General features: G+C 39.2%; 1 protein-coding gene across 1 annotated transcript; it reads left to right on the top strand.

Annotated features, from left to right (window-relative positions):
• Positions 1–7,377: 7,377 nt before the first annotated feature.
• On the top strand, positions 7,378–21,484 carry KLF3 (KLF transcription factor 3). The gene is made up of 5 exons (XM_059817686.1): positions 7,378–7,434; positions 14,263–14,758; positions 15,220–15,370; positions 19,924–20,084; positions 21,250–21,484. Exons 1-5 carry the CDS (start codon positions 7,378–7,380, stop codon positions 21,429–21,431), a joined length of 1,047 nt encoding a protein of 348 aa, XP_059673669.1. The 3' UTR covers positions 21,432–21,484.
• Positions 21,485–21,720: the final 236 nt, after the last annotated feature.

Below are 21,720 nucleotides of genomic sequence, written 5' to 3' on the forward strand. Positions count from 1 at the left end.
CAAGAAGTATTTGGCCAGACAGTTTTGGTAAGTTGTTTATTGATTATTTTATTTTGTTCTCTCAGTTGTTTTTACTTCATTGTTTTTCTGTTGATTTTGGAATACCATGGCTGAATTTATCCATTAGAACCCGATTAAATATCTTAATTCCGGTACTGTAACTTGCACAGGGTTTCAAACATATTTAATCTTTCTTCCCATGACAGGAAAAGTGTTGCATTTAACTGCATTTAATATTGGAAACTGGTGTATAATAAATGCAGTAAATTTTGTGGTTCACACCTTTTTGTAGCCAGAAGTTCTACAAAATCAGGGACTGAGATTAAAATTATAATAGTTTTGTAAACCAACTTTTTAATATTAATTAACACCGCTAACAGGAGGTCTTTTAGAGTTCTTTTATGCTGTCAGCATTGAAGCTTTGTGTTTTCATTCCAAGGCTAGTTGCTTCCAATCCAGAATATGAAGTTTGGCAGAGCTGGTTTTAGGAGAGATTTAACCCTTCCCTGTTAAGCATTCACTTGATGCCGAGGCTTCCTTTGAGAGTTTGTAGCTGTAGTGGATATCTCCCAGGGGAAGGAAGTGTACGTGTAGATCAGCCAAATGGAAAGATAAAGCTCTAACAGGTTTTTAATAGTAAACTAAGTCAGAATGGAAAAAAAAACAAATGCATAGTCTGCCTATCATGCAGTCAGTGTGTGTTACCAACAAACTTAACTTGATCCATGAAGGCATGACAGACTTTCCACTTCTAAAGAGTCTCAGTTGCTTTGCTCACTGTCTCATTTGTACCCACTACACTATACAGCTCTTCTCCCTGTTTTTTTTCCCCACTTCTGTAGGTGCACAGAAGTTCATTGAGGTTTGCCCTGTATTCAAATCCTCATTCAAATTAATCATTTAGGTTATTATTCATAAATGTACACTTCCTTTCTTAAGGATTAGAATTTTTTTCCTTTCCCCCATACTATCAAAATTATTGAATCTCTGTTTCATATGTTTCATGAAACAGCAGAACCCTTTACGTAAGAGAACAGTATTTTCTGTCATTCTTCCCTTGTAATAAAAAGATAGGATTTCTATTTCTCCTTTTAAATTATCTTCAATATTAACATCTTAGGAAAAACACAACAAAAAAACAAAGTTCAGTTTGGAAGGGAAAGATTATCATACCATTCCACATACTTCACTTGTTTTGAAAAGTCTGATCTTTTATCCTTACTAGACTGTTTCTCCTTCTAAGAAGTAGCTTGAGACAGGAAACCAGACAGCAGTCTGCCCTGATAAGGGAGAATATTGTCTAATGGAGGTGCCTCAGGAGCTTTTCTTTCTCTCTCCCTTAGGTTCAGTAAATGTAGAACTGAAGGTTGAACAGGGTTTATGTGGGCTCCATTTTTCCTTGGTAGAGAAGACGTTTTCTTAGTGAGCACTGCAAGAACTTTTTTGCCGAAAATTTTAACAATACAAGAAAGCCATTTCCAGGCATGTGGCCTCAAAGAGCCTACAACAGTATTATCGTAAATTTAATGGAAATACTGATTGGTCTGCTACACAGCTGATAAATTATTACATCAAAGCAGTTTTAAGTCATACAAAGTGATGTCAGTAACGTTAGGATGCAGAAGTTGTGCAAAAAACCAGATTTTTCAGCCTGCTTGCAGTTCTGAGAGGGGGAAGGTAAAAGACTTTCAAGTCAATAAAAAGCAAAAATAGTCTGAAATATTAAATAACAGAATCCTATAGAAATATTCTTCTTTGTGCCCATCAAATAAAACTTCCAGCAGAAAACTTTTGCCCAGGTACCATTTTCTTTTTATATGATATCCTAACTTTTTCAACAGTTATTACTGTTTCCCAGTGGAAATCCAGTGAAAATCTGGTGAATAAACAAACACAGAAGGCTGTCAATCAGTAAAACATTTTCTTGGTGTACTAGTTCTTCATGATTCTCCCCCTGCTCTGTTCTTCAGGGACTGGCTGCTCCAGTCCCTTCCCCCAGCACCGTGTCTAGGCCTTTGCTCCTTCCCCTGCTCTTGCTTGCTTTGACTGAGTCTGCCTGCTGTGCTGAGCTGGGGAGTTTCTTTGCCTGCTGCTATTTTGGGGCGCAGTGCAGTTAAGTGCTTGCTTACTTCCCATTGAAGTTAATGGAACTTTAGAAACACTTTTTTGCTGACTTAGGTCTTGATGAGCAACTGGTAGAGTAAGTGCAAACACATCTTGTTACTAGCCCTGGAAAACTCTTTTTATACCCTTTCCAGGGAATCCTGCTCTCAGAAACTGATTTTTTTCTGTCGAGCTTGTTTTCAAGGTTCCACTGAAGAAGACTTCTCACCCAGGTTCGGAAAACCTCCCCACCCTTTGGATTTCGTCAGTGGAGAGTCTTCTGACATTATCACTTCTCCTTAGCATCAGGGGAAGTTTGACTCAAGGCTCACAGAAGAAGTAATAATTGGGCTTGGACTGAAGAGCTTTGGCCACATGACTTATGTTGGCTGCTAGATACCAACAGTGCTGCAAGAGCTGCAGTGTCTTTGCAGAGGGCACTCATGCAGTGCTAATTTAGCAGATATCATTACATTATTCTGTAATTACACCAACAATAACAATCATACCTTTAAGCTTCTAGACGAAGCCTCACTGTACCACTGGGTAGCATTTCTTGCTTCCCCCAGGCACAAAGACTGGAAAAGCAAACCCCATGCATGCTTTCATGCAGGGTGAAGAGAGGCAGAATTGATGGTCTCCACCCCCCGGACCGCAGTAAGAGGCAGGTCACTTGACTGCTCTTCCAGGTATTTAATGAAAGCAAAGGCTCTATGTTAGAGGGAGGCTTTGTAGTTGTTGGATGTGCAGAGTCAAAACTGGCTCTCCACCCCGCCCTTTCCTTTCATAACAGGTCGGCAGAGTTGGTGGACCTTGAAGTTAGATGTACAGAGCTGCTGGGAGTAGCTGCAATGCGGTTGCTCTTCTCCAGCAGCTCTGCAGTGCACATGTGTAGTCTGGGTGCATTCTTTAACCACTTTGCTCGTTTCATCCAGGGTAAATAATCTGTACCAGGTCTTATTGTCAGAATACATGTTCATTACCTTTAAGCTTTCATTTACTCTTAATTATGTCTCTGAAACAGTAAACCATACCTGTCAGGAAGTTAATATCAAGAAGTCTTCAATCTTGACAAGGTGATGAGCTCCACCAATAACGAACTTCCCTTCTGGAAGGGATACTTCACTGCATGTTGGATCATAAGGGCAGAGTTTGTGTTTTTTCTGGCTTGCTGTCTTCACTGGACTTCAGATAGGAAAATACTGAGGGACTTTGCCTGGACTTCACCTTGCACCTGTCCTTATTTGCATACAAAAACCAATTGCTTCATTTGTCTTTCTGAAGTACAGGGTGTGAGCAAAATCTTATCGAAAGCCATGTCCTGTTTGGACAAGTTGGACTGACTTGGCAGAGATCCACAGGGTGGAGTGAATGGGAGGAGGCAAGAAAGTAAAACTGGGTGGCTTGTTAGCAGAAAAAGAGAGAGAGCGCAAAAAAAAGAGAGGGTGGAATGTTTGCCTACCAGATTGTAGTTAATTATTTAGTTTCAGATTACATGCATTTTAAATTCTTTTAACCCACATGAAAAAAACCCTTTAATGCAACATAGTTTATCTAATAACATGAAACACAAAGGCCCTTGGTTTTTAATATGCTTAATATATTATTGTCTCCTCACTGTTTTTTCCAGGGTACCTCAGGAATGAGAGGTGGTATTTTGATTTTCCAGAAATTACTTGTATTTACTAAACAATTTGTGGGCTTTCAAACTAGTACATTATTAAATCAGTGTGTAAAGTAGAACCCAACTGTTTTTTCATTCCTCTGTAATAGAAACAGATAAAGGCATTTGTCTTCCCTATTGCCCCCTTCTCAAATGCTTAGGAGAGAGAGATTGGGAGTCTTTGAGTTAATAGTCATGATTTTACAAGTAGATCAGGAAAAACTACTGACTTCTTACTAGAAGTAGCATGCTTTATTTGTGTGTGAGTGTGCATGCATGTATTTTGTTTGTGAATGTGGTCCAAGCAATCAATTTGGAGCATTATTTTTAAATACAAAGAGAATGTTTTGTGAGTTTATTTGCAGCCATAGGAAAGTGTCCTTCTCAGCTAAATTTTAAATGCCAGATCCAAAGCTGGTTTACATTGACTCTATAGCAGCTCTGTCAGTTTCCACCAAATAAGAATCTGACCCTCTGATCTGGACCAACAGGACCAAGTGTTACATATTAATTAATTTTCCTTTCTTGAAAATTGGTTACCAGTCACTATCGAATGGGGAAAAGAAACCTAGCGCTTAAGAGTAACATGTGATAAAGAAGTGCTCAATTTCGGTACTATGATGCAGCAAAAAAAGTAATGTTTTCCTCTGCTGTTCTTAGATGACTGCACCTGAGAAAGATTGAGAATTACTTTTCACTTTTATTCAGGGCGTTACACTTTCTGTTGTCTGCGTCAGTCTAATTCCTACACAGTAATTTAGAGGCCTCTCAGGAAACACTCAAATGTATAGCATGGCATGTGAAATGTGTATCAAGAGCCTTTCACACACTTTCTTGAAGTAAAAGGTGAAAAGGAGTAACTCTTAAACTGAAGAAAATCCAATTTTAAAACAACAAAAATGACAAAAAGAGTAGCCTGGAAGCATGACTGCTTGCTTAGAACAAACTCTTTCTCCCTGCCCCCCCCCCTCGCTCTCTTTCTTTCTTTCTTTCTTTCTTTCTTTCTCCCTCTGTCTCTCTCTCACTCTCTCTCTCCCCCCACCCCTCCTCTCTCTCTCTCCCCTCACCCCTCCTCTCTCTCTCTCCCCCCACCCCTCCTCTCTCTCTCTCCCCACTCTCCTTTCTCTCTCCTCTCTCTCTCCTCTCCCTCTCCTCTCCCTCTCCTCTCCCTCTCCTCTCCCTCTCTCCTCTCCCTCTCTCCTCTCCCTCTCTCCTCTCTCTCTCCCGCTCTCCTCTCTCTCTCCCCCTCTCCTCTCTCTCTCCCCCTCCCCTCCCTCCCCTCCCATCTCTCCCCTCCCATCTCTCCTCTCTCCCCTCTCCCCGCTACCTCCCCTCTCCCCGCTGCCTCCCCGCTACCTCCCTTCTCCCCGCTACCTCCCTTCTCCCCGCTATCTCTCCCCTCCCCTCTCCCCTCCCCTCTCCCCTCTCCCCTCCCCTCTCCCCTCTCCCCTCTCCCCTCTCCCCTCTCCCCTCTCCCCTCTCCCCTCTCCCCTCTCCCCTCTCCCCTCCCCCCTCTCCCCTCTCCCCTCCCCTCCCCTCCCCTCTCCTCTCCTCTCCCCTCTCCTCTCTCTTTCTTCTCTTTTCTTCCTTCCTCGCTTCCTTCATTAAAGTACAAATTGGTGTGTCACTTCATCTATGCACATATAAAATAAAACTTGAAAGTTTCTGGAAGCCTGAAAGCAGGTAGTTCCAAATTCTTGTATATGATGTCTGAGATGCTACGTTTTACTGTAAACATTTTTAATGTCTAAAAGTATAACTTTTTTTCTGTTTTCACAGTGCATGTATATGTGTGGGTACGTGTGTGAGTGATGCATAGATACATATATTTAATGCATAGATATGTGGTTATATTTTTGGGAAGAGAGTCTTCTGAAACATTAGTTCTAGCTATGTGAAATGTTAAAAACCTGAAAAAGATAACCATTCAAAGAAAAACAGTATAGTTAATAACCTTCTCAGAGACATACTTAAAGTATTTACAAAGTTATCACAACTTTTAGCAAATAGTGCCATCTTACACAACTGCTTCTAAAATAAAACTACATGTTATGTTTAGACTGGAATTTGCATTGAGCTGCTCTATTTTTTTCACTTCTTTTTGTGATTTGGTTTTGTCAGGCATTTGACTTGTGTAGGAAGAATTAAGAAGATACTTTAATTTACTTTTGATACTTGTTTGTTTCCATTATTCAAAATGTACACTGTTGTAGTATGTTTCCCCAAGTCTTTAAACTTTATTCATATACCTGAATAATTAAAGATAGACTTGTAACAACTCATGCCATCTTTTTCAAAGCTCTTAACAAATTTTTATCTCTAAACACACTTGATAGTTAATTGCAAAATTGTTCCTTCGTGTAGGCTTATTAGAATTGTTTTAATTTGAGCAGGTACATCTTAAAAATTTCATGAACATTTCTGGGAGAATTTTCCAGCCCGAATTACAAATCTGTTGTTGAGCCTTTAGCCTACTTCCACAGGGTGAAATTGGATGGTGTAGTCTGGCTGTATTCGTTTCTTTTCAGTGCCACCTACTGGTCAAAATTGAATTTGTGTAATTTTTTTTTGCCCTCACATCTTGATAGAGGTCATGCCGTTTCCAGGCATGGCTGTGCACTGTACAGTGTATAGTCAGAACTTGCTCCTTTAACATCAGTCATATAATGTATAACCACGAGTGATTTATAAAAGCTTACCAACATCTAAATGTCATTGAGAACAACTTTCCTTTGCTTCTCTTGGTTTTTACTCTACCCTTATGGCTTACCCCAGAAGAGGTATCTCCTCCTTTCCTTCACAGCATCTTTCCAAGTTGACCATGGCAAATGTGTAGTATGATAGTTAAGTTATGACATGCTTTATGCTAAATACTTCTATTTCAGGCAGTTTGCGATAAGCTAGAATTGGACAAGTGAGGTTGAACACTGTAGAAAAAACAACTGAAGCTGCGCAGAATACAGACAGATTTCTTGTAGTGCTTTTCTTTTGCACAGTTAGTACAAAATGTTGTTGAATTGTCACTAAACTGATGTATTTTTTACGTTAAGCCATTGCAGCATGTTGAATGTACCTCTCCAAATTAGTCCTGGATTTTAATCTTTCTTTTGCATTGATTTCAGTGTCACTGTATGTGAAAGTTTCAACTTTTCTATCGGGACAAGAGATACCCTATCCAGAATCAGTTCACTGTATTATCAGCTAAACAAGATTATTCTGAAGTTATAATGCTCATGAGAAATGCATAGTCTAGACTTTGATGTGTTTACACACTAATGACAGCTAATGAAAGTGACAGTTCTGTGATCGTGGTATGCTGACATGCACAATAAAAATTCAAATTAACTTTCATTAAAGTGAGCAGATGTCCCTTTGTTTCAATAGCAATTGGGAAAGAATAAACTTACAATAACAGAAATATTTAAATGAAGCCCAGTCAAATATTTAAGAAGCTGTGTTAGAGATGAATAAATATTCACATTAATCTGACAAAGTAGTAAGTTCTTTACAGTTCAGAAAGTTGATTAGGGGGTTTCCTGCGGCTTTCTAACACCTTGTCTTTCCCCTGCAGGCCAGGCCATCAGAGGTATCAGAACAGGTGAATAAAAAAGATGCTAATGTTTGACCCAGTCCCTATCAAGCAAGAAGCCATGGAGCCTGTTTCAGTGGTAAGACTTTTAAAATATTTTAGCCTTTGTGATGACTCTATAGTTTTTCCATCTTTAAATTCATACCAAGTTTTCTCTAAGCTTTGGATTAGCCTAGGAAAGGCTGTGAAGTTATATTTTGGTTTTAGGGCAATCAAATTTACATTTTAGGAAAACTTTTTCTGTAGTTTATGAATTTATTGCCCCTAAATGACCTGCCCCATTACCTCTGCTGGTGCTCCCATCCCCTGAGCAGAGGAGAGAACATCCAGGTACTCCTCAGCCACTGCAGTGCAAATATGATCTCTGTAGCTCATGCTGCTCATGGAGGTGGGTTGAAATTAAGTTGCCAGACTTCACAGTGAAGTGGCAAGAGGCTGTGGTTTCAATGTTACACCTTTGAACTGAATGAACAGCTGCTCACCGTCCCCTTTTCTGTTTCTCTCTTGGTCTTGAAAACATGTGCTTGGGGCTAACTCTGCGCCCTAAACAGCAGAAAATTAATCCTGACGAAAAAAGTAATTACTTTTTGCTGGGTAAGCTGGGTGCATTACCTTAGCATGTGAACAGATGAGAACCAGGGCAGTGGAGGAGGAATGGGGAAGAAAGGGGAAGGGGAGACTTTTCTTTTCAATTGGGTTAATTTTCTGTCAACTTGGTGTATAGGATCAGCTCAAACAAGAGTCTGATAAGCAAGAGCAGCAGGAAAGTGTATCTGAGGGGGGGACAGTGGGAGTTCTGCTGAAAAGGAAGGTTCAGGCTTTTCTGCCTCCTTTTCAGCTTTGTGTCTCCTTTGTATGATATGAAGCAATTGTGTGGTCACAGAATGATTTGGATCCTTTGGATCAGCTCATTGAATGGTCAGAATTGCTAACCAACTAAAAATACCCTTATTTTTTGGTCAGATCAGGAAGCTGATCTGACTCATTCTGCAGCTGCTCAATGCTAGAGCAAGGGGAGAAGGGAGGACAAAGGAATGGGACCTCCCCTTTCAGCAGTAGCCTGCAATAAGATCAGATTAAGTGTAACATGAAATCACACCCGTAGAAAGGATGATCAATTAGAAGAGTGAAGTCAGTCTGTATAAATTAGAGTGTATTAAACTCATACTATGAATGGCATCTTTCAGTGAAAAGTTTGCTTCCTGTTTTATTTAAAATGTAGAATAATTGTCATAAATTTAAATGCATCTGTAAGCTGTCTGATTTTTTCAGTGCTATTAATAACACTTTTTGAGAGTTAAGTTTATATGCATTTTAAAATTACAGTTTGGCTTTCATGGGGTTTATTTACTTGAGAGCAATGATAGAATCTGATCTATCACTGAGGATCTAAGTATGACAAATTCCAATCTTTGGGTCAAGAAAGAACCTTAGTATTGACCAGTCTGTCTGTCACTTCAATCACTATTATTGCATATCCTTATTAAGATTAGTGGTGATTATCTACAGATATCTAATGGTGTCCATCAAAGGCGGAAAATGGGCCACTTTTACAAGAGAAGTGTCATTACACGAATAACAGAAAATCACTATAGAGACACTGTGGGCTGTCTTTTGTACACATCTGCCTTCATCTCCCAAGGAAGGTTCTGCAGTGGCTTGGGATGATGCACATGAGAGACACAAGATCCTGCTGCAGACAGCTGTGTGCTTCTGCAAAATGGACAGGGTCAGTCCCTCAACAGGCTGACCAGGAGAGGAGTGAGCAGTCTTGCCAGACTAGCAGGTGAAGGAAGAACTGCAATGGGAAGAACAAGGGAGCATTTCTGAGCCAGGACCATTTCTGAGCCAAGGGCATTTCAAGACTGTAGTTCCAAATGTAGCTTATTCTATACCATGTGCTCCTTGCAGAGGTGTGGTACCTTCCATGACCTCTGGAGTCATCTTGGGTGCTCTTGTAACTCAGTGTGATCACTCTGACCAGCCGTTAGAGACTATTCAGAGCATTTTACCAAATCTGTATGCTTTCCTTTTTGTTATTGCATAATGCAAAAAAAAACCCCAAAACCAAACAAAAAAAATAGGAAAGGAAAAGCAGAAAGTCCAGAGGAAAGGATGTTTTTTGAGTGAGGTTCCCCTCATGGAGATTACTTTGGTTTCCCTCGGGATGAGGAGTGTGTGTGTTTCAGTTTCTGAACACATACAGGCTGTTTAGTCCCAAGCCCTTGAGGTCCTGGCTTCCCCAGCGCTCTTTGGTCTTGTGGGTTCCTTGGAGCCTTGCTGCCACAGCTTCCCAGCAGAAACTGCTCTGGAAACACCTCTACAGGGAGGAATCATGGTATGGAGAGAACATAGGAAAGGATAGCAGCCACTGAGTTTGTTAGTTTTCTTGACCACCTTTTGAGAAGGTGGAAGGAAAGAGAAACTGTTAGTGGGATGTTCTGGAGGTGCTGAGTATAGCATTCAGTTCACTGTGGGCTGACATAACTCAGAATTCTTAAATCAGGATTTATTTGTATTGTATCTGTCGTTCTTACAGTATCATTAGAGGCCAAACTAAATGAAGCCCCTTAGGAATTATTCATTATTTTACCTGAATATGCACTGTCCATAGGTATAAATTTTAAAAAATCCCATTAGTTGGGGTGGGAGAAGGAAACGAATTATGGTTTTGACACTACTGTATTTCAGAGCGTGTGGCTGAAAGAATTAACTATACTTCTCAGATGACTGAAGCTCGCACCCACAGTATTTCATCACTCTACCAACAGCTCATGCTATTTATTGAATGGAATTATTGAACAAATTTTATGATAGTTCTTAATGAACTGGTGACAAAGTAATCTGAGTCCTACCTAAATATTTGCTGTGAGGACTTCTTAAACATTCGGACAAATATCAGTTACCGTTTAGTGAAAGAAGTTGGGTTTTTATGTGTTACTGTCTTTCTTTGAATTGAAATAAACAGTTTTTCTCTGCCCTTCCATCAGTCCCAAAACTACTTGTTTCACCCATTTTTAAATATAGCTGTGTGCTACATGAGGAGCTGAGGTCTTAAGTAGTGTACTGGAATACAAATTTTCTGTGGTGAGAATGGTTTTTCATGTGTTAACTACTATTTGGATTAAATCCTATTCATCCTCTTACATGATACTGATTTGACAAATAGTGTACATAGGTAAGCAGGTTCTTCACCTGTTTCAGTTTTTCCAAGAGGCTGGCTAAATTTTAAATTCATAGGGTTATGTAGTTTATAAAAGACTTGGTGAATTGCTTCAAAATCTGTTCATCTGTACAATAAAGGTGGTGTTTCACTGTCACATTATAACAATGCAATTCTGCCAAATGCCAAGAAAATGCTTGATAATGTCCTGTTGTGGAAGCAGCAGTCTTCTGGGTGGTGATAGGTGTTCTTGTGACATATTTGGCCAGTCTTTATTTTTGATAGATTGTCAAGAGGAAAAGCATGGTGATTTTCTTTTTGGATTTATTGATTTAATTGTATGAGCCACATGGATATGACTCAAGAATATTAGAAGTTCCTTTGATTATTTTCCAGTATCTTTGTGGCTTCAGTGCTCTGGGTTTTATTGTGGACAAACAGCAAGGAAAGGTAAATTAATTGCTTTGTAAGGCCCAAAGAGGGAAAGTGATGATATCAAACATAAAAAAGAGCTAGATGGAAACTGTAAAGGAATATATGTTGAAATACAATCCTGCCTCTTTATAGTGATCTACTGTAGTGACATACCATTCTGCACACGGATGTTTAGGAAAGCAGAATTTACATAAAAGTGGGAATTTGTTGGGTTTTTTCCAATTCAAGTCAGACCAAACTCCTACACACACTGTTAATTCTCACAATAGAAGTCCAAGGAAAATGTATCAGTTTAAATATTTTAGGCAAACAGAGCAATGATATCTAATTTTTCATTGTTTCACCAGAATGCTTCACATAAGTTCGAGGACAGGTGAGAAAAGACTGCTCTTGGAGGCTATGAAGTACAATCCTTCCTGCAGTTGGTGGAATTTAGAAAGCCAAACAGTGATAGTTCGGCTTTTTTTTTTGTTGTTTGCGATTTTTAATGCTCCCTATTTACAGAGAGAGACTGTGAGGCCTTCCTTACTCTCATCCTATATACCCCAACGAGTACTGTCCGCTTCCCTGGCAAAGAAAGGGAAAGTGACTTGTCAAATTTGAAAGCAGTGGTTCATATCAACCTGATGGCAATTGCTGTGTCCCAGGGAGCTAGAAACTGAAACTTTGCTATGCTAAAAGATAGCTGAAGCTTAACTTCAGAACCAGGAGATAGATCAGAGTGTGACTTACTCCAAACGAACAGGGTTTCAACCACACTTCATTGGTAATGAAGCAAAACTGTTTTCTACCAAACAGAGTGTCTGATTGACAGCAGATATTCTCCTTTTCATTTTTCTAGCATACTTCTCAACTTTTTCACCCTTTTTCTTCCCAACACGGATAATTTGTCACACCACATTTTTCTATCACAACTTTAACTGCAGTTCAGGTAGAAACATAGCAATTAAAATTGCAGAATGAAGAAGAGTTTAGAGAAATGATTCAGCTTCCCCAAACTCCCAGGAAAAATAGCTGCTGTTAAATCTGTGCCAGCTTAATGACAACAATGAAAACCTTCTATGCAAAATAATGCAAGGCATATGAGGTAAAATAACAAGTCCCTAAAGTAATTACTTCTTAAAAACTTTTCCAGTTTACAGTTCTCTGCAAACATTTTAATAGTTCGGTATTTTTTCAACACACCTGGTGTAACTTTTAACAGTTGGAAGAGGGTAACTGTTCATATAGAAAGGTTACAGCTTGGAGATGCTTCGCTCTTTAATAGGCTCATTGACCAAAAACGTTCCCTAAGATTTAAATTCCATAGTCTTTTTCCTTTCTAGTACTCTTGCAATGGAAGAAATGTTCATAGGTAATGACCTTGTGATCACCCCTGACAAACCTGCAGCACTGTAAATGCACTGATGTTTAGTGGTGTAAAGTTTATAGTTTGTTGAAGCTGAGTAGACTTTGTACTGTAAACCAATAACAGCAATTTTAACAGAAGTACTTACTATCTCTTACGTGTTTAAATTTTGAATTTTTGTCTATGCCCATAACTTGATCAGATTTAGTAAACATTAAATACTGTTAAATATTAAGCTCTATCAATATTCAGTGGCCTTCATCACTTAGAATGCTAATATTTCTTGTCGCTAGGCTCAACAGTGGTGGTAAATCTACAGAACTTGTTCTAGCCAGCACTGCTAGCAATAATGGCATTTTAATAGAATTCTGAGGAACCAATTACCATCGAAGATGTGTGTTTTTATAGATTGAATTTGTAAGAATAGTCTTAAAGAGAACAAATAAAGTTTCAGAGGTTTTAATGTAATATTTACTGTTTGAAGATTAATCACTATTGTGTATGCTGCTTTATTTGAGTATTTTGTGGAATAGGTGACTCAGCTTTGTTGTTTTATCACAGTGCTATGAATGCAGCAGGAAAATTTAATATTTTCTAAACTCTCTGTTTCAAACAGTAACTGAAAAGAAGAAAAATACATTTGTGTCATTTTGCAAAAATACTTTTAGTAAACATTGACATTTAAAATCAGCTAACTTTCCCTCACAGGGAAGACAGAGGTAAGAAATGAGGAAGATGTATTGCTAGAAGTTTTCACCCCAAGAAAAAAATAATTGAACGTCATGGAAATGAGTCTATAAAAATACAGTAGTTTTGTACTTCTAATCTGTTTCACTTTCTACCATTTTGAACATTTTTTTAATCCCACTCATTAAAGTCTTTCTGCTGCCAAAGAATTCAGCAGTTTTTTAATATTAGTGTGAAACTGCTTAGCCTTAATGTGAAGCTTTACTTACCTAGAATCCAAAGATAGCATTTTATTTCAAAAAATTTACATCTAAGGGCTAAACAACTGCGTGGATTGCATTTTCTGTGTCTATCTGCTATGTTAGAACATCACATTGGTTTCCATTTTAAGTTATCTGTTAGTAAACAACCTCAGTTTTCAACACTTCAAATGCAAAATTGATCTAGATAGTTGTTTAATAATGCTGTACTCTGCAATGAATGTTAATACTTCTTGGTTTATGAAAATTATTTCCACTAAAATGTGGAGATCGTCATGTAGGTCAAGATTAGCTTTGGGGTTTATACGATCTTGTAATGAGAACTGCTAGCTACCATTAACAGGAATATTCTTCCAACATTCCAAATGTTTGTCCTTGTACTAGTTTTCCAAAATCAGACTGGCTAGTTAGCTGCTTTATTTCTCAAAAAAAAAAAAAAGGTTTAGAATTTACCATTTGCACTCTTGAGTTTCTCACCCATTGCTTATATAGTTCAGCTGTATATTTTTTTAGTGCTTGTAGGGTTCAGATACGTAATTTCTTGCTATAGAGATGATTGGTTTTCAGTTACTTAAGCAGTTGATTGGGACCCATTACTTGCAATTCTAAGTCTAATCTAACCCCCCTCTTGCTTGACTTCATGTTCCCCAGTATATAGTTATATGCTGGGCATAGCACCATGTATCTCCCAGGTCAGTTAAGTAATGTGCAGCTTAGTGCATGAAAAGCAGTTTTTAAGGGAGAAAAGAGTTGAATAAGCCTTGAGGATTTGTTCTCATCACCTGTTTCACATTGCTTCTGAAACAGTGAATCAGTGCTTGAATAACTTCCTTTGTGTGAAATCTTAGGCCTTATTTAATTCACTTTTATTTAGAAAGTACATTAAAGTGCTTTCTTGAAACTTTTTCATTTTGCCTGAGTTCTATTAGCCACCTTTCTTTTTCAGCAGTAATTGTGTGTGTGTTGTTTTATTATTTGATTCCATTTATTTTTTTTTTCCATTCCTTCTAACAGTCATACCCGTCCAATTACATGGACCAAATGAAGCCAAATAAATACAGCGTCATTTATTCTACACCGAGTATGTTGCACAATAAATTCTACTCAAACCCCGAAGGACTATCAAATGGAATCCAGATGGAGCCAGTAGACCTTACGGTGAACAAACGGAGCTCACCACCTTCAACTGGAAGTTCTCCTTCCCCCTTAAAATTTCAGACTGTGCATAGGAGAACTTCACCTGGATTGACTCTGTCCTCACCCAGCTCACCTCTCAGTAAATTCACACCATCACCCCCAGGAGTACAGCCTATCTCCATGCCGATAACAATCCCACCTGTAATGGCCGCTGCTCTTTCACGCCACGGACTGAGAAGCCCTGGAATACTCCCAGTTATACAGCCTGTTGTGGTCCAGCCGGTTCCTTTTATGTATGCTCCCCATCTTCAGCAGCCCATCATGGTGTCCACAGTTCTTGCAGATGAAATGGAAACTCCAAGTAGCATGCAAGGTTGGTGTTGTCAGAGTTTCTTTTCTGTGCCGTCCCATCCTGGGAAAATAACTGTATATCCAAGCACTTCTTCATGTGTTTATCACATTTTAGGAAATGGAACATAATTCCTGTTTTTCTAAAGTGCACAAGCATAGAATTTACTATGTAAATATTTTACCAAACTTGCCAAGGTCGTATTCCGTTCTGATTTATACCTGCGTAAAGCTGTTTATCTGCTGAGATTTGGACTGATAAAAATGTTGAACTGATGAAAATTAATAGAATTGCTTTGAATCCTAGTTCATCAGGAGATAGAGTAAAACTGGAAGAGTTTCTATTTTAGCATCAATTGTTGCACTAAATATAGGGCTGGGGGATTTCTTTTGTTTTAACTGTAGATTTTTACCTCTGCTTTTTATTTCCATAACTCTCCATATTTTTAATGTGTTGCCTTCCCTCCCTTCCCCTCCCCCATACAGTGCCTGTCATTGAGTCTTATGAGAAGCCTACACTGAAGAAAACAATCAAAGTAGAGCCAGGAAGTGAACCATCGAAGACTGACTTCTATCCTGAACAAATGTCACCTCCAGTGATGACCTCATTGTCTCCCCAGCAAGTAATGTTGCAAGAGTAAGTAGCTAACAGTAGTCCAAAGATCAGCAGAAGAATGAAAAGCAGTTCATTGCAGCAGTTAACAATTTTGAGGAGTGGGAGGGAGTGTTGCTGTGCTTTAGAACATGTGATAAAATACAGAAAAACATCCTTGCCCGCCACTGCCACTGTGAAATGCGATTTCAACTTTTTTTTCCCTCTTCAGCAACATAGGAGTTGATACATGTTTATACATTGCAACCCCATGCATTTCTAAAGTAATGCTAGTCCCAATCCTACAATTTACTCAAAGTAGGACTTCCAATAAGCCAGTGATACCTGTTTGTGTAAAACCAGCAGCAAACTGGAAAGATACTGTAAAGACATCTAATCCTGATCTCTGTACTTATGTTACCTAAAATACCTTTATTTAAAAAGATTCTTGTGACTTTCTTTTCTTGCAGGACCTCTTTTTTCTTTTAAAAAATTTTGGCTACTTGGTGGAAAGAACCCCCTCAGGCCTACAAGTTCTATATATATCCGGTGAAATTCCATGTTTACCTAAGGCCATTGTTCCGTGGGTGGTTTTCTTGGCAGCTCAAGTAGTTCCTGAAGCTCACGCTCCTCCCAGCCACTTGTTTCCACCCCAGTACCAACTCATTGTGCTGGTGCAACTGTTACTGGGGCTGCTGCATGAACTGGCTCACAGATCTAATTGAGTTTAAAACAGTCCTGTTTGCAGAAGGCAGAGCAAGTACTAGAAGGAAGTGAGGTCTGGGGCAGAAACATTTTAATTGGACATACTAAAAATTCAGGAAGTACCTGTGGAGCCACAGGCACCCTTCCATTTCCCATTTTGCTATGGAAAATTCTGCCAACTTACCCAAAATCATGGAATGGCCTGGCTCATCCTTCAGCAGGCAGTGCTCTGGGCAGGCATGCAGGTTGCTGGCATGGCTCTGGCAGGAGCTGAAGTTGGGAACTGAGCTGGGCTCATGGTACCTGACCTCAGAATCCATTTCTGCCCTTTCTTCCCGCTCACTGTCACGCTTGGAGCAGTTGTATGAGATCTCACTTCCTAGGGTGGCGAAGAAGGGCTCCAAGCCAGACTCCCAAACCCAGCGTGTGAGTGTGGGGTGATTCAGAAAGAGAGAGAAAGCACGGGACAGGAGGTTTTTTGCGTTTCCTTCAGAAGGCACCCTCTTCCTCCTGCTCATGACCGTTCCCAGGTTAGAAGGCACACTGCAGCTTCAGGGCTAACTACATTCTGCACAGCTGTCTTACAGGCACCCCTCCGCATTTTCAAGTCTCTAACCAGCTTAGATGCAGCTTCTAGACTACAGGCTCTTTGCCGTTAACTAGTTGCCAGCTAGCATTTATAAACGGTATACTGTTTATTTAAAAATAACCTTACGCGTTTTATTATAATAAACATAACAATAAAATAGTGAACATCCATGTTTACTAGGTGGTTACTTATCTTCCATAATGGACCTGCCACACAAGGGAGTCAGGTCTGTACATACTTGGAACTAACTTCTGCTAGGTCAGGACTATCAAATGGTTCAGTTTACTTTTGTTCTTTATTAGGCCTCTTTAACAAGAGCAAAACCAGTAGGTGCTGTTCCTGGCTGATACCACACCCTTTCTTCAGGGCTGAGACTTCTGCAGACTTGTCACCTGCATTAGTGATTTGCATTACTTACTTCCCAATGAGTCCAGTTTCCACAGGAAACCCATCCGCTGAGCAAAGAATATAAAATCTCATATAATGTATAGCTAGCGTTGTTACAAAAGCATTTGAATAGTCTCATGTTTCCAAAGCATCTCCTCTGCTTGCCCATGCAGAGCATTATGTTTATGGAGACCCTGTCCTCATATTGTAATGGCTTAAATTCCTTCCTAGCTGTCCTGCTGCTTGTCCTAGAGCTGCAGTTCTTGCTCATTCCTAAAGCCAGCCCTTTCAAGTTCACATTCTGCTGTATCCACAACAAAAAGTTTTTAAATAGTAGTTTTTATCTTTTTATAATTTAAAAAGACACATAGACAAATCACACAAGTGACAAGATGAGAGACCTAGACCTTTATAAAATTTCTGTTCTCTCACAGCTTCATCAACCTCTCTCTCTGCATTATGGCCTATTTTTACGCAATGATTTTTTATCATTTTTCATAGGTTCCAACTGCCCAAAATGCATTATTCAGGCTATTCACCTACATTAAAGGGGCATAGGAAACCTTCAGTCTCACTTTTAAGTGACTGATCTTGCTTTAGTGTTAGTTTTTGTCATACACATTTTATATATATATATATATATATATATATATATATAATGTTGGTGGTGTTTCTGTAGGGATTGCTGGACTTTCTAGTGTGTCTGATAATTGTTGTAACTGTGCAATAATTTCTAAAATCAAACTTGAGGTAATAATCTCTGACCAAATACAAGAAGCCTCATTGACGTTGTATTTTCTTGCGAGTGCAAGTGTCTAAGTCTAACTCATGCTGTCAACATAATGTGGTCTGTTGGTAATGAAGGAGAAAAAGGTGTTGAAATTGTAACATGATTTTTGGAAGATGCTTTTATCTATTAAAGAATGACACTTAAATGGTTAGACTTGCATGAATTTGTATCTGGTTGTGTAAGAGGGAATGAAAGAATTAGGGCTGTGCTTTTACTATTGGCACTTACTTAATATTTACCTCTGATTTTTGACACCGCCTTAACCATTTTTTAAAACTGCCACACCCTATCTGATTATTGATAACATTCTGTAGTCTTGCCGGCCTCCTTTCTTCTAAAGGGAACATGAGACAGAGATGAATTCTCAGCGCTTTGTTTGCACAGTCTTAGACTGAAAACCATCACAAATTGTGTACAGCCAATATCCTTTTTCTGCCTTTTTCCAGATATTGCCATGTCTAGGACTAGCCTCCACATGTAGGGATTTAAACGAAGTTTGCTTGCTGTCCCAAGCCACAGCTTCTCCAGAAAGACTAGTATGCAACAGCGTTAAAACTGAGCATTGCTTTAGAGAAGCATTTCATGGAAGCTAAAAGCCTGCCTTTCTTAATTGAGAGTATATACATCTGTGTCTAACATCACCATCTGGGGTTTCCTGCCACTACAATATTTTTAGCTAGATGTAGTGTGTGCTTGAGTACATCACTCAACAGTCACAGAAACACCCAAGAAAGAGAATTTGGCTCGCAATTTCAAGCTTGTCACTCTAACTAACAGAGTTAAACTCTTCCCACATCAGTAATTGCCATCCTGCTGCTGTGGAGAGTAATAGAAAATTTTTTTCTTGTTAAACCACGCACAAGATTTTCTTTGCTGTGCCTGTTAAGTCTTTTTTAATTTGGTTTTAACCAAAGGACCTTTAGCACATGCCCTTTATTTTGCTGAGAGAAGTAGGTATTCAGTGTTTCTGAAAATTAGGCCCTAAAGGAACTTGGTTTAAGTAACTAATATAACCGAGTGTTATAAAACATAATTTGATCAGTAAAGAAATGTGAAATACAGTAACTGAGAAAAGACAGGAGTTCTAGAAAGCTTATTTCTGTCACATGGAGCAGCTGGTTTTGCAATAAGGAGTCCTAATATCTGCACATTACATGCTAAGTTTCAGCTGAAAGCTAAAAAACATATTAAAAGCACTGATACAGATCTGCTAATGGGCTGAAAAATGCAACTTTGTGAGGTTGCAGGTTTTGTAATGCCACTTACCTTTTGGATGAACATACTTCCTTTTCTAACATTGACATGGAAGAAAGAATCAAGGCTATCCCCAATTCTGCAGTAGGGGTGGTGTTCAAACCTAAGTATCCACAGTCAATGACACCTTTTAAGAAGCTCAATGTGTTTACGTGCGTGAATGTTTATGTTTTTGTTAAGTTACAAAAGTCTATATGTAGTTAGTACATGTCTTACCTGCACTGTACCTGTGGGCTTCAAAAACAAAAAATGATGTTTATGAAGGTGGAGGGACAACTTCAGACATCCTGTGGGTGTGCCACACAGGCTAAACTCTACATTTAGGAATTGACGTCAGTGGTATAGGGAGGCCGCACCCTCCTGCCAGCACCAAACAGGAAATTCTTAATTACTCTCTGAAGGAGTGGCTGGAACAATAAAGATTGAGTTCTGCTTTGAAACCCTAAAGATACAATTTCTTTAATAATATGGAATAGCTGTTTCCAATTGCAAGCAAATTAGTTGCATTTGAAGGAAGAAGAAAAATTGTGAACAAACGCAAGAAAAGTTCACTCTGAACTCAAGAGTTTGAGAAATCTGGATTTGACTGAAAAACAGGAATTTGAAGGGGATTTTTCCTTTTTAAGTTTAAAAAAAGCTAGGGAGTAGTAAAAATGGCTACCTCATGCCACAAAGTGAGTAAACATTTAAAAATATTACTGCTAGAATACACAAAATTTGCTAAACCCACTTGAATTTTTCAACATGCATGTAATATTGTTCCTTCTGCCAAGAGACAGTGGTAGTGAATAAAGGGCTCTGTCATGAATCATATTAGCTGAGGTTTGCTGTGCTAAATGTTTTTCATTTTTAACATGCAATTTGACTTTGCAGGAATCACCCTTCAGTTATAGTGCAGCCAGGAAAGAGACCTTTACCTGTGGAATCTCCAGACACACAAAGAAAGCGCAGAATACATCGATGTGATTATGAAGGCTGCAACAAAGTCTACACTAAAAGCTCGCATCTGAAAGCTCACAGAAGAACCCATACAGGTTTGAGCATTGCTGTGTTTTACTTTCATCAAGTCTATGGTAAAATAGTAGACTAGTTTGAGCTAATGGCCAGATGACCACAGTTGTAAATAACAAAATGGCAGAAGTTAGATCTGGCATTGTTCTGAATATAATTATAGGCTGACCAAAAGACAGAGGATGTAGCAGGAAGAACCCACAACAAGAGACTGTAAGCCAAAGCAGGATCGTGGTGTATGCTGGTGTGCTTTACATTCACTGGCTCTTTGCTCATTTTCTGTCCAGTTGCTTGCAGATGACTCATTCTGCGCACCTTGTAAACACCAAATCAGTTCAAATTGCACTACCTCACCTCTTACATCACTGTTAAATTTGACTGAGACTTCCATGGGAGTAGCCCATTTGCAAAAGTCTGGACTGTGTGCCAAATACAAACACATCTGCTTCATGTGGACATGCTAACCACTGGTCCGATAGTGCTCTTTTCTGAGTGAGTGTTCCAATAAACATTCCCCCCATCTCTGTTCTCCACCGAAATGTTCATCTTGGCATGTCGAATGAATATATGTACATCCAAGTTTTTTACAAAGATATGGGACTCTTTTAGGTAAAATGGAGCCAAGCTTATGTCTGTCTTAAATCTCTACACAAGCCAGCCTTTACCTGTTGGGCAGCACAATGGTGTTAAGGAGAAGGAGGATCACATATTACAAAGTAATGATTGAGAGAGATTTTAAGTTGAGCTACTTGTGACAGTGGTGCCATTTATTTATACTACAGTAACTTCAAGAGGTCACAAGAAGTTTTCTACCTGCTGTGCTGAATGGTAACACCAGTCCTTTCCCCCAACTAATCTAGAATATGAGGTCCTGGTTTTTAAAATGCTTGAACAAATGCTTAAACCTTCACACTTCTGGGATTGATGAGACAAAACACGTGCTAGTATGGCAGAGGGAGGAACAGAAAGACAATAAATAAATTGTGGCAGGAAACAATTTTCGGATCTGTTAACTTCAACTACACAGTTTGTAGCGCAGAGTACTCTACAGCCCAGTGCTATTTGGAGGCTTTTTGAGTAAGCATTAAAGTACTTGCTGAAATTTGGCAGAGCAAGAGGATAAATCTGTCAAATATTCAATTGATGTGTTTGTGTCTTAAATCCCCACTTCTGTGTTTCTTTTTCCAGGTGAAAAACCGTACAAATGCACTTGGGAGGGATGCACGTGGAAATTTGCTCGTTCTGATGAACTAACGCGGCATTTCCGCAAGCATACAGGAATCAAACCTTTTCAGTGCCCAGACTGTGACCGTAGCTTTTCACGTTCGGACCATCTTGCTCTTCACAGAAAACGCCACATGCTAGTCTGAATGTCTTCTGTCCCTGACTCCTGTCACACTTTTTTTTTTTTTTTCCACACATGCATTTTAATTTGGATTCAGCTGGTCTGAATCTCTGAGTTTATACCATTAAAAGCTTACGTATGGTCAGTAACAGATGTTATCTAACCCTTCTGTGTCCTTGCCACGGGTCAGACCTAAAGAATGTGAACACTTTTTTTTTTTTCTCCTGGGGATGCTAAGCAAACCCTTTCTGCAGACAGTGTGTTTAATGTATTCCATTGTGAATAAGGGAATTTGTAAACTAACAGCTTTTGTT

This window comes from Gavia stellata, chromosome 5 (genome assembly GCF_030936135.1).
Source record: "Gavia stellata isolate bGavSte3 chromosome 5, bGavSte3.hap2, whole genome shotgun sequence".
NCBI classification, from domain to species: domain Eukaryota; kingdom Metazoa; phylum Chordata; class Aves; order Gaviiformes; family Gaviidae; genus Gavia; species Gavia stellata.

Excerpts from the sequence above, each read along its gene's own strand:
- KLF3 (XM_059817686.1), top strand. The coding sequence starts at position 7,378 with ATGCTAATGTTTGACCCAGTCCCTATCAAGCAAGAAGCCATGGAGCCT. Across the intron at positions 14,759-15,219 it reads AACTCCAAGTAGCATGCAAG|TGCCTGTCATTGAGTCTTAT; the intron begins GTTGGTGTTGTC and ends TCCCCCATACAG. Across the intron at positions 20,085-21,249 it reads TCACAGAAGAACCCATACAG|GTGAAAAACCGTACAAATGC; the intron begins GTTTGAGCATTG and ends TTCTTTTTCCAG.